General features: G+C 37.1%; 1 protein-coding gene across 8 annotated transcripts in view; it reads right to left on the bottom strand.

Moving 5' to 3' along the window:
- ELAPOR2 (endosome-lysosome associated apoptosis and autophagy regulator family member 2) overlaps nt 1–16072 on the bottom strand; it is a 221335-nt gene that overhangs the window by 41825 nt on the left and 163438 nt on the right. For 6 of the 8 annotated variants that reach the window (XR_014815973.1, XR_014815970.1, XR_014815971.1 and 3 more), the window contains 5 exons: nt 14141–14321; nt 10658–10786; nt 5054–5144; nt 4389–4491; nt 797–934 (listed from right to left, as the gene is read on the bottom strand). Coding sequence is in view for 5 of the 8 variants with exons in the window: in XM_084977241.1 (XP_084833367.1) it covers nt 797–934; nt 4389–4491; nt 5054–5144; nt 10658–10786; nt 14141–14321 (642 nt within the window). In the remaining 3 variants the exon portion in view is untranslated. Of the gene's footprint in view, nt 1–796; nt 935–4388; nt 4492–5053; nt 9633–10657; nt 11049–13156; nt 14322–16072 lie in introns of all 8 variants that reach the window. The other 2 variants (XM_084977242.1, XM_084977243.1) reach the window with 2 other exon arrangements.

The following is a 16072-nucleotide window of genomic DNA, read 5'->3' as shown; positions in this document are numbered from 1 at the left end:
AAGTGAGGAAGCCTGCCACAGCATATTCACACCCCTCACAGGGAGGAGGGGGATCCTGAACTCTCAACTCAACTCAAGAAAAGTCTGGGGAATGGGTTTCCCAGCGAAAGCTGAGGAGAAGAGAGAAAAAGCTTTACATTCACCACCACGGTGTTAAGGCGGCTTCTTCAAGAGAGATTTACTTTGGTCTCACCCTGAGAGGGCAAATCAATGGAAATCCACAAAAATTACACATAATTGAAGCATATCATGTAAATTACTTAGGGGAGGATTAAGGTCTATCCTAGAAAGGAAAGTAAAAGATAATAGTTCTGTGTGTTAACCCAATAGTGTGTACACATGAACTCTCCAGGCTATAAAAAGAGACAGTCATTACTGTAATGAAATAATAAACCAATACTAGTGATGACTCCTGGACAAATGTCAGATCATTCAGACAAAGAGGAAAGTCACCAGCCTGCACAAAGTCTCAGAAAGCTTTAAAGGTTATGTTTTTAAATAACTACAAAATCAGACTTTCTTTCTCTTAAGCACTTAGCAACTGTGTTTGTTCAAAGTGTAAAACAATTCAAAGGTACATGGTGTTGTTCCACTTCATACAATCTTGCTCTCAAAACGCGAACCAAAAAAATATCATTTTATACCAATCTACTCCGTAACTAAATGATTGACTCCACATCAGTAAAAGCCTCAGTCTGTTCCTCCAGGAGATATGAAAGATCGTTTCACACAAAATCTCCCCAGGGAATGTCATCTTGGTGGTTTTTTTTAAAAAAAGAAAACGCTTAGAACTTACATCTTGACCCTGATTCGTCCTCTGGAATGCCCACGTGAATGTGAACGTGGCATTCTTGAAGATGACATGGGTATAAGCTTGTTTTTCTTTGGTTCCACCCCATGATTCCACCACGTTGGTACTTTTTCTATTAATATCCTAAAATATAGTAGAAAATACATATATCAAAAAGCACATACTCGGCATTAATACACACGTGTTTACCTTATAATTAAATGTTTGTATTTACACTAAACCCTACAGATTAGTGAACATTTACCTGCAGAACATGTAACCCTACAACTCTCAAAAACTTTTCTCCAAGTCTACATAAACACTCACTAGTTCAGTAATTAAAATGTATCAACAACCCTGTCAGTACACCCTGAATGAGGTCTCAAATCACAGTATACTTCAGGATTTTTTCTTTTGGTGGGGAGGTGGGATTGTGTGTATATGTGTGACCCTAGCTTAGGAAACACACCTAGAAAGAGAAACCTAATTCCTCACACCTCTCACAGTAAACTTTGAGAATCTTCATAAACGGAAAGGTTTTCCATTTTTATCTTTTCCTTGAAAAATTCTGACAGGCAGCTCTGGCACAGGAATTCTAAGTTCCCCCTGAATTACACTTGCAATTTCCAGTGAAGTTTTACTAGAATGTTACTTTGGGTTCATGCATTCTCCTTTTGCTTATACTTGAATTCCAAATAGGTTAATTTCTGTAATATCTTATTTGTGATTTCCTTAGCTAAATTCAGTATTTAGAATGTTATAGAAATGTGTGACATTCCAACCAATATGCTGTAATTAACATGGTTACAAAACAAAAATAATAAGCAATGTAATACACACCTAATTTATTTGAAATGAAAAACTAAGACTAACTCTGAATTTTCTAATTAGTCTTCCCTGCAGAAACCCTAATAGATGACTACAGAATTTGGATCCCAGATGATGATAATACAGCGGCATGAACTCAAGACACATCTCTTCCTTTCTAAGATATAAACACAGAAGTCAAGCATGTTATAAAGGAACCAGATATGCTATAAAGATATGCGTCATAAGTTCACACCACAGATAAGAATAACAGAGTGTGCTTGTCATACATTTCATTATTCCCCACAGTATCAAACAAGCAAATCATCATATACACCATTTCCTAAAAAGAGCTCATAATATACAGATACTGCTTTGTTAAACACCATCTTTCTGGAAGTTATTCCCCTAATAAATACAATATAATTGCATTACTGCAAATAATATCACCTTACCTTTAATTATGGAAAGCACTACATGATTTTGAAAGCATTCTGATGTGTCATTTTAGGTGGAGATTATCTCAAAACATCCTGTGCAGAGATCAAATCTCAGAAAGAGGAAAGAGGTCCTGCTACGAGCTAAAAACTCCTAAGAGGGACTTAGCAAATTAAATACCTGTGTTCCCTACCCTCAGGAATGTTTGGTCAACTGAGGGACACAAAGACATGAATACACTCACAAACTTAAGAGGGTTTCCAAGAAGGGCTGCAGGACCACACTGGAGAGAGTGGTTAACTTTACTTAAAGGAATAGAGAAAGCTTCCCAGAAGAGGTGGAGTTTGAGCTGCCCTTGAAGCAGGAATGGGAGTTCACGGAACAAAAGGAAGAAATTCATTCTAGCTTAGAGTGTGCCAAGGCATTGAAAAGTACAGAGTGTTCCACTAACAAAGTCAGGGTTTCTCAAGAGGGGTGAGTAGTACCAGCAGTTTGGTAACAGAAGCTGGACAAAGAGTACAAAAAGCCATACAGACACCATGCTAAGGAATTTTAAGTGTATTCATAGGCTACTCTTCCTCAAACTTTAGTGCATATCAGAACCACCCTCAAAACACAGGCTGCTAAGGCCCCATCACCAAAGTTTCTCATTAGGACTAGGATGGGGCTCAGAAATGTGCATTTCTAACAAGTTTCTAGGTGATGCTGGTCCAGGAACCTCATTTTGAGAACCACTGCCACAGCAATACAAAGCCACCATGGGTGAAGGTGTAGATTTGTTGCAGTGCCCTCTGCTATTGTTTTTATGTCTGTAATTTTGATAGCAGCATGGGTGAGAGGATGGAGATTGAAAAGGAGACTACAGGAGTTCCCATCGTGGCTCAGTGGAAATGAATCTGACTAGTATCCGTGAGGCTGCAGGTTCGATCCCTGGCCTCACTCAGTGGGTTAAGGGTCTGGCGTTGCCATGAGTTGTGGGGTAGGTCACAGACATGGCTCAGATCTGGCATTGCTGTGGCTGTGGCGTGAGCTAGGAGCTGAAGCTCTGATTAGACCTCTGGCCTGGGAATCTCCATATGCTTTGGGTGTGGCCCTAAAAGACAAAAAAAAAAAAAAAAAAAAAAGAAGAAGAAGAAGAAAAAAAAAAAGAAAGGAGACTACAGTTGAGAGAAAACAGGAGTCTAAATTTCAGTAACAGCACTGAGTATGAAGAAGAACTAATGAATTAAAGAAATAAGGAGGGAAAGCTGCAAGAATTGAAGACTTCTTGGTTTTTGTGGTATGATAGATGGAAGTGTTGAAGATTATCCATCATGTTTTTTTTGTTTTTGTTTTTTTTTTTAGGGCTGCACTGTCAGCATATGAAAGTTCCCAGGCTAGGGGTCAAATCAGAGCTGTACCACAGTGGCCTACACCACAACCACAGTATCAATGGGTCCGAGCCACATCTGAGACCTACACCACAGCTCACAGCAATCCCGGATGCTTAACCCACTGAGCGAGGCCAGGGATCAAACCCACGTCCTCATGGATACTAGTCAGGTTTGTAACCTGCTGAGCCATAATGGGAATTCCTATCATCATCTTGTTTTACTATTAACAATGTCTTTTTTTTCCCAGAACAAAATAGTACCCCTTCATGTAAGCTATTAGTAATTATGAATAAATATTTAAATCTCCACTTGTCTTGTAAACCATGGAGGAAATTATTAATGGACTTTCAACTAACTACTCAAGGACTGTTGGGCAAAGAACAAAAATAAATCATGTCTGTTTTATAACACTAAAGTCTTAGCCAACAAATTTTTCATAATCACATGAGGGTCTTAGTAAGGTTTATGCTGCTATTTTCCTCACCTATTGCTGAAATTTATAGGACTTCAACTAATAAATGGGCAAAATTATGACATGTGCATAGTAAAGTCTTCTGCCTACATTTATTAACAAGAAAGAGTATTATTTTTCCCAATGCTCTTCATCTCCACTATTTTTTGCCCTCATTTATTAATACATGTTTTTCCCTCCTAATAGTTTAAACAGTTACTAGGGGAGAATTTTCACTCTGCTGGTGGCATAGTTTTAGGAAGGAATTTTCTATGGGATTAATATTTCCTGATTTCTGCTGGTTACCCAGGCCCCATCACTCAGTTCTCCCCACAAGGAATGAATGTTTTCTTTGTGGTTTCACCGCACAAATTCTTAGTGACTTTTTTAGAAGTGTTTGAATGTATTTGGAAGGCCCTAAAATGGGAAAAAGAATGAGATTCTTATCCCAACTTGCATGAATAAGTTCACACTTGAAAGAGAATGCTACGCTTAGAACTCCACCTCTGAAGGCCACTCTTTCACTTACCACCATGAAGTACAGAACACAGTCGGCTGAACAGAGAGTCTCAAAAACAAATGTAATTCTTCCCAGTTCAGAACCCATAGCTCCAGTCATTGATGTTGGCGGTCTATTTAAGAGATTAAAATTGTAATATTTATAGCATGTTCTAAATACAGTCTGGAAAAAAAATTAAGTCCCTTGTTTCATTAAGCTCAAAGCCACACTCTTCTCTTCTCCTAGTCAACTGCTTCCACCAACCACAACTCCTTCCTCCCTCAAAGTATATATACAACCATGGTAACATACTGCTAGCATCTCTTGATTCAAATTCTGCCACCCAGTCTACAGCAAGAAAAAGACCCCTGCTGGGGAATTTCAATATGGCACAGTGAGCAAAATGAGATTAAATAATGTGTAACATACTGCCTTATAGACAGAACTACCCAGAAAACAAACATTTATTTTTAAAAAGTTTCAGCTTCATCTAAGTAATATATAATTAATGGTTACAGTTTCTCAAGCACTATGCTACAGATATTCTTAATATGATACATTATCCTGTACACCTTATTATTTGCAAAGTACATCACAATATTAATATATTTTATAGTCAGTCCTACTTCATCTATTTCTACAGGCAAACAGGCATGAGGATTCTTACAGAAGGGAATCAGAATGGTTTTCCTTACTTAAATCCTGGGATATGCAAGTTTAAGATCAGGTAATCATTATCAGAACCTCCAGCCCCACTCTGGATATGATCTCCAGCCACCTCCCAACCTAAAAATGACAAAGGTTATCTTTATCAATAAAAATTCCATTAATGATTTCCAACAATCTTTTCTTTTATGTAAGCCCACAAAAAAAGAATTTCCTATTTTCAAATTGCAGTTGCAAATTGCATGCAGAGGTAGACTCCTAGATACCAATAAAGACATTGCATAGGATTCTCCAGGAACAATCAAGTAATGCACATTTTTGCATGTAAGTTCTGCAATGGTAAAATTAACAACAGTTTTCTCAATGAGGCATGATTTTTTTTCAACCAGTACAGGTGGTCTTTATTCATTTTAATGTATTAAGATGAAAAATCCTAGTCTTCGGGTAACCAATGAGAAATAGAAGCTTCAAATTAATTAATGAAGATGTGGGGACTGGAGTTCTTTCTTATAATTGGTTGTACTGTTGTTCCCTCATTTAACCCCTGTTCTGCATGTAACCGAACAGAACCCTACAGGGCCTTCCCAGAATAGATCTCTCCCCATGTCCTCGGCCTGCCTTTTGTCTATAGAAAAAGTTTAGTCAAAGAATAAATTTAATCATAGAAGTGAGAAAATGCAGAAATAAAAAAATCATCAAGCAAGACAAAATAATAGCTTAGCCATTCAACAAAGTCAAGGACTTTTAGTTCTTCCTCAAGAAGTGTAGATAATATTCTGAGTCATACTCTTGGAGCTGCTCTGCAGGTGCTAAAGCCCCCACCAGGTGGAAGAAGTTAACCATATGCTGCCCACAAGTATATAGACCCAGTTGGAGCCAGAAGATCGATGACAATGACTCCCAATTACCTCCCAACACACTCAATCAGAAGAATGTCCATGAGCTGATCACACCCTGCTCCTTGAACACTGTAAGACTCCTCACTAACCCTTCCAGTACATGACACAAGTTTGACGGCACTAGCCTGCTGTGGCCCCATTTGCCTGGCAAAGCAATAAAGCTACTCTTTTCTACTTCAGCCAAAACTCTGTCTCCGTTATCCAATTCAGTGCCAGGGCACAGAGGCTGAGTTTCAGTAACATGCAATCATTTACTTATTCATTCACTGAGGGCCATGAACCATGACATACATTAGGGATAGAGAGACAAGACTGGGTCCACCTTCACTAAGGAATCAGAAAAATCTGAGAGACACAGCTAACAACTGCCAATAGTATGGGGTAATAGTGATGCACATAGAAGGTGATGTGAGCTCTGAACTCTGCACAGAAACAACCAGCCTGCCATAGGCTGAAGTGGCCAATAAAATCAGGAAAGGAGGTCCATCCACCATGCACTGTCAAGAAAGGTTACTAATGGCAATGCTTAACATCAACACATCCACCTCCAAAGGAAAATGTCCACATCTGCAGCTTCAGTAGGTATAAGAGAGAAACCAGGAAAGAGATTCCTGTCAATGCTGTACTGGTGAGGTGACCATTTTTGAAATGTTATAGTCAGCAGTTTACAGAAAGATGATATGTTGAATATATATATTATCAGGCCCACCCCAAGTTTTAAAGATGCTATGTACTCACTTACTTGAGTATGAAAGAAATGCCAATTGTTTTGGTGTCCAGAAGTTGATGCAGATGAAAAGAGAGATAAGCAGGTCTCACCTTCTCATGTTAAGAATGGAACAGCTACAAAACGGTCTGAGCTGGGGGGACAGCAGGCCCTGATTACAGTGTGAGTAACATAAGAGGCATTTAAGTTTAGAGAGACTGAAAACTTGTGGTGAGGGTGCTAAAGAAGGGTTATTCCCAAGTGGAGGAATTCGACACCAAGAAGGTTTCTGTAAGGTCACTTCCTAGTGTTGAGCCATGTCATGAGGAGGGATGGACTAGCAGAGAAGGTCGAAGAAAAGAAAGTGGTATCTAGATAACAGCAGGTAGGATAGGAGGGCACTCATATCCTTGCAAGAGGAAACAAACCTTTCTCATGCCTGAACATTTTCTATTGCTACAGGTTTTATTGTATTCCCTCCAAAAAATATAACAAAGTTCTAATCCCCAGTGCCCATGAATGAAGCTTATTTGGAAATAGAGTCTTGGCAGATAAGATGAGGTCATTAGTGTGAGCCTTAATCCAACATGACTGGTGTCCTTATGAGAAGAGGAAACTTTAGACACAGACACACAGGAGACACAGAAACACGTGGATACAGGAGATGAGGGTCACATGAAGATGGAGGCAGAGACAGGAGTTACACTGCCACAGCAAGAAATGTCCAAGCCTGGAGCTTCTAGAACCTAGCAAAGGCAAGATAGGTCTTCCCATAGAGGTTCCAGAAGGAACATGGCCCTGCCAACACCTGGCTTCCCACCTGTTAGCCTCTAGAACTGTATCAATTTCTGTTGTTTTACACCACCTACTTTGTAAAATATTGTTGCAGCAATTTCACATTTTGCTTTTTCCCTCAGAATGAATCCCACGCTTTCCATGTTTTTATATACAATTTATATTTTAAGATTTATTTTTGTGTTCTTAGAAATCACATTTATATTTCACACAAAATTTTGAAAGCTATAGAGAAATTTAAGGATGAAAACTAAAATTATTTATAAAACCATCACCCAGAAGAAAATATTGTTTATATTTTGAGGTGTTTCTTTTCACTGCTTTTTCTTTTTTTGGCTGCACCCAGGGCATACAGAAGTTCCTGGGATTGAACCCATGCCACAGCAGCATAATGCCTGATCCTTAACCTGCTATGCCACAAGAGAACTCCTCTTTTCACTATTGTTTTGGATGCACACATGCTTTTACACCACTGAGATCTTATTGTTGATAACATTTTGTTTCATAGTTTTATATATTAACATTAGTTCAGAAGCATTTTTATGTATAAATACTTCACCAACATGATAATGATGGAATTAAAAGTTTATCATATAAACAGAGGTAATTAATTCCCTTAATTTACCAAGCCATTCACACTACAGGACTTACCTCTGTTGACCCAATGTAACCATATGGGTTGTTTTACCTTTAAAGTGATACTATAAGTGTTAAGTGATACTATAATGAACATATTTTTGTATTTTTTCTAGAAAAGAATCCCAGTAAAAGAATTATTGGCTGAGATAAACATATCTTAAATCAATATTTTGGGCTATTATTCTGTTTGAAAATAATAGGTATCCATGAGGAATATTTATTAAATATAGTAAACTAGATGAAAAAAAAAAGGAATTCAGATTTCTCAGAAACCTCCCACCCCAAGTGATAAACCCAACATTTTGGTGTATTTCTCTTCACCCTTTGTCCAGTGCATAATTTTCTTAAAAATATACCTTAGGTTTTACTGTATAATCTGCTTTCTACTTTTTTCATTTAGCATTATATTCTCATTTTTCTAATCATCATTATATCAAAGACATTTCCCCATTTAAAATTCTTTCTATGTCTATTTTAAAGAGTTAACATAATATTATATTGAATGGGCTATATCATAATTGTATTTAATCATACCCCATTGTTGAAAATTTAGTTTTCCTGTATTTTTGACTCTCATAAATAACACTAAAATTAACGTATTTGTGCATGATTTCTCTGCATCACATTGTTTCCTTGGTATAAATTCCCAGAAGTGGAATTACTGCGTTAGAGAATGGGAATATTCAAAATTCTTGAAACACTGCCAAGTTGTTTTCCTTGTAGCTGTCATTTTTACTGATTATATAACATTTCATCCAATTAGTATAGCATAATTTTGTAAACATTATCTTATTGTTAGAATTTAGATTATTTCCATTTTTGTTATTATGGGTAATGCTCAATGAAAAGCTTCATGAATAAACAGTAATTTGTTTCCAACTCTGAACTCCTCTCAGGCAAAATCCAATACATGAAAAATGTAATTCTACAAACCTGTTCCACAACTGTGGTAAATTCAGACCGACACTACAAAAGAACCTCAAAGTACTCCAACTCACATAGCCAAGTTGGTCAAAGCACATCCAATTTAACTCCATGATGGAATAACTGACCACCTCATGAGACAGGCCGCCCTGGGCCTCTGGCTTTGACCCCCATTATTTTGAGTGATACTTTTCTCAATGCTGGTTACTGTACCACCTGTCACAAAATCATATATCACTTTTTATCTTTGTATTTATCGCACTGCTGTTTGCTATTTTAATATCACGTACTGCTATTGCAGAGATGTATACTTCTTAAGTTAATAATTGAACATTTCTGAAAATCAGCAAAATGTATAATTATATTCTAAATGAATGAGTGAGCAAGTGGGTTACCTCAAATATTGTCATGAGAGTTAGACTAAGAATAACTTCTTTAGAAGTTTCTGTTGTGGCTCAGCAGTAATGATCCTGACTAGTATCCATGAGGATGAGGGTTCGATCCCCGGCCTCTGGGTTACTGGGTTAAGGATCTGGTATTGCCATGAGCTGTGACATAGGTCACAGACAAGGCTCAGATCCTGTGTTGCTGTGGTTGTGGCATAAGCTGGCAGCTGCAATTTCGATTTGACCCCTAGCCTGGGAACTTCCATATGCCATAGGTGTAGCCATAAAAAGCAAAAAAAAAAAAAAAAAAAAAAAAAAAGTAACTTCTTTAAAAGATCAAATAAAAGCTTCAGATAATCTTTAGTAGTAAGTGAATACACATCAACATACACACACAAATATACTGCTGCTTTCATCTATACATTCCCACTCTTATTTATCCAATGTCTTAAACTTCCTCAATTTAGAATTCAATCATAGGATCTTTTTGGAATATAAACCCATACAGTCAAGTAATAACTAGTATGTTATTTCTTCTTCTCCTTTAGGATAAATTCCCAGAAGCAGGATTATTAGCTGATAAAGAATACTATTCTATAATGTTCATTATATATAAAGGCTTTTTTTAATATCTGTATATTCAAAATTACTCAATGACCTATGAACACACCTCAACTCTCTAGATCCCAAACCTATAAAAAGAGATGTGATTAAAAGGCACTGTTTTACAATGAGCAAATACAATATTGAGAAAAGGTGAACTGATCCAAAAAATACCAATAGGTTATAAAAGTAAAGGGCACATTTTGGTGTAAAATCCTAGTATCTGTAACACCTATTTCTACTGTCAAGCTTAAAAATATGTATATAGATACTGTCATTCATATGACCAATGAATATTACAAAACAACTAAATGCAAGTCTCACCAGGAACTTAAAATATAAGAGTAAAATTCAGCAAATGTCCTACAGAATTCTGCCACATTGTCAAGTTTTCAGTATGTGGGGTTCATATATATTTGTAAACACGGTCACAGACTTCATAGGCAAGGGGAATTAGGGATGATCTAACCCCTCACCATGGTTCAGTGCGGAGCCATAAAACCAAACGAGGTGGAAATGATTCCATACAGTGGTATGTGCACGGTAAGACTCTTTCAAGTGCAAACAACACACATTTCATTGCCTTTCTTGGTGAGCTATTCTGGTATTTATAACAACCACAAATGGAGATCCACAAAGTCTACTGGCAAAATACATTGAGTAGGCTAATCCTGAACTCACCATTCATTCCATCACACTTTGAGTTCCCAACATTGAAGCAGGAGGTTTTCATGTTGCCAGGAAGGACATTCCACCATTTATACTCAAACCCAAGAGCAGGCTCTGTTCCTGCTGGGCACGGTCTACATTCTATAGGAGATAAGAGAGGCAAACAACTACGATTAAACTGCATCTTCCCAATTTCCTCTCCCTCTGTTCCAAGCACCAATAAACTTTAACTAGTAGAGAGGCAAATGGGAAGGAGAGATATTAAACTGCCATTTTTTACTTAAGAATTAACAACTTGTACTGGCACAACACTGTAAATCAACTATACCTTAATTTTAAAAAACCAGGTATACATTTAAAAAAGAAAAAATAAAATTCAGCTGGAAGAACAAAAACAAATTAACTTTTTCAGGCATCCATATAGGAAGAGAAGAGATCAAACTGTCACTGTATGCAGATGATATGATACTATACCTAGAAAACCCTAAGGACTCAACCCCAAAACTCCTTGAACTGATTAATAAATTCAGCAAAGTGGCAGGATATAAGATTAACATTCATAAGTCAGTTGCATTTCTGTATACCAGCAATGAAACATTAGAAAAGGAATACAAAAAAATGATACCTTTTAAAATTGTACCTCACAAAATCAAATACCTCGGAATACACCTGACCAAAGAGGTAAAGGACCTATATGCCGAGAACTATAAAACTTTAATCAAAGAAATCAAAGAAGATGTAAAGAAATGGAAAGATATTCCATGTTCCTGGATTGGAAAAATCAATATTGTGAAAATGGCCATCCTACCCAAAGCAATCTACAGATTCAATGCAATCCCTATCAAATGACCCATGACATTGTTCACAGAACTAGAACAAACAATCCAAACATTTATATGGAACCACAAAAGACCCAGAATCGCCAAAGCAATCCTGAGAAACAAAAACCAAGCAGGAGGCATAACTCTCCCAGACTTCAAGCAATACTACAAAGCCACAGTCATCAAAACAGTGTGGTACTGGTACCAAAACAGACAGACAGACCAATGGAACAGAATAGAGAATCCGGAAAGAAACCCTGACACCTATGGTCAATTAATCTTTGACAAGGGAGGCAGGAACATCAAATGGGAAAAGGAAAGTCTATTCAGCAAGCATTGCTGGGAAACCTGGACAGCTGCATGCAAAGCAAAGAAACTAGAACACACCCTCACACCATGCACAAAAATAAACTCAAAATGGCTGAAAGACTTAAATATACGACAGGACACCATCAAACTCCTAGAAGAAAACATAGGCAAAACACTCTCTGACATCAACATCATGAATATTTTCTCAGGTCAGTCTCCCAAAGCAATCGAAATTAGAGCAAAAATAAACCCATGGGACCTCATCAAACTGAAAAGCTTTTGCACAGCAAAGGAAACCAAAAAGAAAACAAAAAGACAACTTTCAGAATGGGAGAAAATAGTTTCAAATGATGCAACCGACAAGGGCTTAATCTCTAGAATATACAAGCAACTTATACAACTCAACAGCAAAAAAGCCAATCAATCAATGGAAAAATGGGCAAAAGACCTGAATAGACATTTCTCCAAGGAAGATATACAGATGGCCAACAAACACATGAAAAAATGCTCAACATCGCTGATTATAAGAGAAATGCAAATCAAAACTACCATGAGATACCACCTCACACCAGTCAGAATGGCCATCATTAATAAATCCACAAATAACAAGTGCTGGAGGGGCTGTGGAGAAAAGGGAACCCTCCTGCACTGCTGGTGGGAATGTAAACTGGTACAGCCACTATGGAGAACAGTTTGGAGATACCTTAGAAATCTATACATAGAACTTCCATATGACCCTGCAATCCCACTCTTGGGCATCTATCCGGACAAAGCTCTACTTAAAAGAGACACATGCACCCGCATGTTCATTGCAGCCCTATTCACAATAGCCAGGACATGGAAACAATCCAAATGTCCATCGACAGATGATTGGATTCGGAAGAGGTGGTATATATACACAATGGAATACTACTCAGCCATAAAAAGGGATGACATAATGCCATTTGCAGCAACATGGATGGAACTAGAGAATCTCATACTGAGTGAAATGAGCCAGAAAGACAAAGACAAATACCATATGATATCACTTATAACTGGAATCTAATATCCAGCACAAATGAACATCTCCTCAGAAAAGAAAATCATGGACTTGGAGAAGAGACTTGTGGTTGCCTGATGGGAGGGGGAGGGAGTGGGAGGGATCGGGAGCTTGGGCTTATCAGACACAACCTAGAATAGACTTATAAGGAGATCCTGCTGAATAGCATTGAGAACTATGTCTAGATACTCATGTCGCAACAGAAGAAAGGGTGAGGGAAAAAACTGTAACTGCAATGTATACATCTAAGGATGACCTGACCCCCTTGCTGTACAGTGGGAAAATAATAAAAAAAAAAAAAAAAAAAAAAAGAAAGCTGCCATGAAAAAAAAAAAAATTAACTTTTTCAATAGCAAACTGGAAAGAAAAGTAATTCTGGATACAGCATATGCATATATATACTTGATTAACATGTAAAAGGAAAAAAACACAAAATCATTTAAAGTAATTTTTCCATTCATTTCTGGAAGGAACTGCTAATTCTGAATTACCCTTCATAAGAAGAGTAATTCTGAAAACAAGTTTTCTTATATGCAAGTTATATGTAAATTTTCTCATATGTCACTGCTGTGGCTCAAGTTTGAACCCCGGTCCAGGAACTTCCGCATGCTATAGGCATCGGCAAGAAAAGAAAAAAATTAGTGGATAAATCACACTTTTTGGTAGCCTGAAGCAAGCAGATCTGAACCCAAGCCAATTCGACCCTCAAGTCCCTTTTCCACTGTCAGAGGCTCTGGATATTAAGTATATAGCATGGCTATATTTAAGTAAGATACCTGCAACAAAAATCCACTGTAATCTTTAATAAAATTAAAGCAAATTCTGTAACTACTTTACTATTCTTTGTTAAATACTAAATTTTCCCCAAATATACACTTTGAAACAACCTACTCAGGGATTACTTTAATTGCTATCTGATCAAAATAATCAATTTTTGCTATTATTATAGAACAAAATGTGATTATTCCAGTTGAAACAGGAGTTATATTTTATGCTTGTACCAGTATATGTGCACACACTGGAAAAAGAACGCGTATTCTTAATCCATTAAATTGGTGGAATTTTCTTATAAATAACCAAAGAATTATCCCATTAAGATGGTGTTTGTTGTACAAAATACCATTAAAAAGCTATCCTTATGCTATGTTGAACAAACCACTGCAATCCCACAATTCCTTTATCATTTCATAATGCTTCTTCAGTCTATGAGATAAAATTATGTGTTTTAAAGAATTCTCCATAAAAACAATTTAGAAAAATGACAACATAGTCCAACAAGTTGATTTTACCAAAGGTCTATTTTTTGGACTAAATGACATCATGTACCCTTTGTTCCATCTGAAAACATTCCCGGAGGGCAGGGATGGCAAGAAGATGATCCATTGTTAAAAAATCCAGGGTTGCAAGGTGGACAATCCTTCTTCTCTCCAGAAGGGGGCAACCTAATAGCATCCGTGAGATCCTCCCGGCAGATTTTGGGCTCTATCCACTTGTACATTATTTGTGTCTGCAAAATAGAGGGGAAAAAAAATTTTTTTTAAACTTACAGGTTGCACAATATGCTTTATTTGCTTTAAACTTCCAGTAACAAAAATATCAGCTTGACAGCCTAGTTAAAGTTCAAATACTGACAGAGTAAAGACAATCTAGAATTTTAGAAACAAAATGAGACAAAAATTAAAAGAAAAAAAAAAATGGTGGACAAATGACTGTTATCACCAAATGTTTTTGCCCTGAGCTTCAGGAGGCCTTACCTTATAGACAACATGGCGTCATCATGAAATTCCGCTTTAAAATATATGGCAGCCTGTACTCTTCTAGGTACTTGTGACTTTATTCCCTAACTGCCCTAAGTGTCTACACAGTCTCTTTTTCCATGCTGAGACCTCCACTTCCCTTCCCCCACCCACAACACACATCATTGTTCTTTGCACCTAGTGATCACAGAACAAAAAGTTTATTTTTTACAAAACCGTATCTAGCTTCACATTTCAATCCCATTATTTCATGAACACAGAGAGCTGCTCTCTGAGTCTGTTCCAGTAATTTGATGTTAGGCTACAAGAGCTGTAGCTAATATTTTCTCCCGAGGCTTTTAGGCCCTGTCCCATATGCTCTGAACATCAGGATTAAGATCTTCTCTACCTTTATGAAGGGTGGTCTTTTAAACCTTTCTTCACTCTCACACATGCACATGCCCACAAATAAAATACAACTAAGTATCTATAAGTCAGCCAAACCCAGAAAACTATGATTATAAAATTATTGGAACAAGAAACATTAAGTGGATTAGTCACTTCAAGATGAAATTTATATGCTCAATGGGAAAAACAATGAAAGGTATTCTAAATGCAAAGAGAAAAATCGATTCTTTTATAACTTAATATAGTTTTTTAAAAGAAAGTAAAAATTACCTTCATTAGACACATAGTTTATGGAAAGTATTGTTTGTCCTTTAAAACAGCTTCTGCAATGATAACTAATACTGAAGCAAGAGAACCAAAATTAAAGACAATTCTCTATAGCTATTTCCAGTTAATAATAAATCATCTATAGTAAGCCCTTGAAGTCACTCAATTTTTTTTTTTGGCCACACCTATGGCATGTGGAAGTTCACAGGCCAGGGATCAAACCCACGCTACAGCAGTGGCCTAAGCTGCTGCAGTGACAATGCCAGGTCCTTAACCCACTGCGCCACAAGGGAACTCCTGGGGGCCACTCAATTTTATTTTCAAATATTCTCTTACAGATGAATAAATTACCTTATCTGATGAAGGATGCTTAAAAACATGGTTTAATAAGTAGTTATATCTGGCCTCAAACATATGGCACAAATGAACTTATCTACGGTAAAGAAACAAACTCATGGACATGGAGAACAGACCTGTAGTTGCCAAAGGAGAGGGGGAGGAAGTGGGATGGACCGGGTTTTTGGGGTTGCTAGATGCAAACCATAGCATTTGCAGTGAATAAGCAAAGAGATCCTGTTGTATAGCACAGGGAACTATAACCAATCACTTGTGATGGAACATGATGGAGGATAATGTGAGAAAAATAATACATGTGTATGTATAACTGGGTCACTTGTGTACAACAGAAATTGACAGAACATTGTAAATCAACTAGAATAAAAAAGAAGAAAAAGTAGTAGTTATCCCAACAGAATTATAAGTAACATTTTTTCTTTTATAACTCTCTCTCTCTCTCTGCATGTATTTTACGGCCTATATCATGAAATAGCTTAACCAGCCACTTCAC

This window comes from Sus scrofa, chromosome 9 (assembly GCF_054392235.1).
Source record: "Sus scrofa isolate SSC_HxYL_T2T_F1_AM1 chromosome 9, Sscrofa_HxYL_maternal_Yorkshire_Landrace_v2.0, whole genome shotgun sequence".
NCBI classification, from domain to species: Eukaryota; Metazoa; Chordata; class Mammalia; order Artiodactyla; family Suidae; genus Sus; species Sus scrofa.
This window is presented reverse-complemented; position numbering and strand designations above follow the sequence as displayed.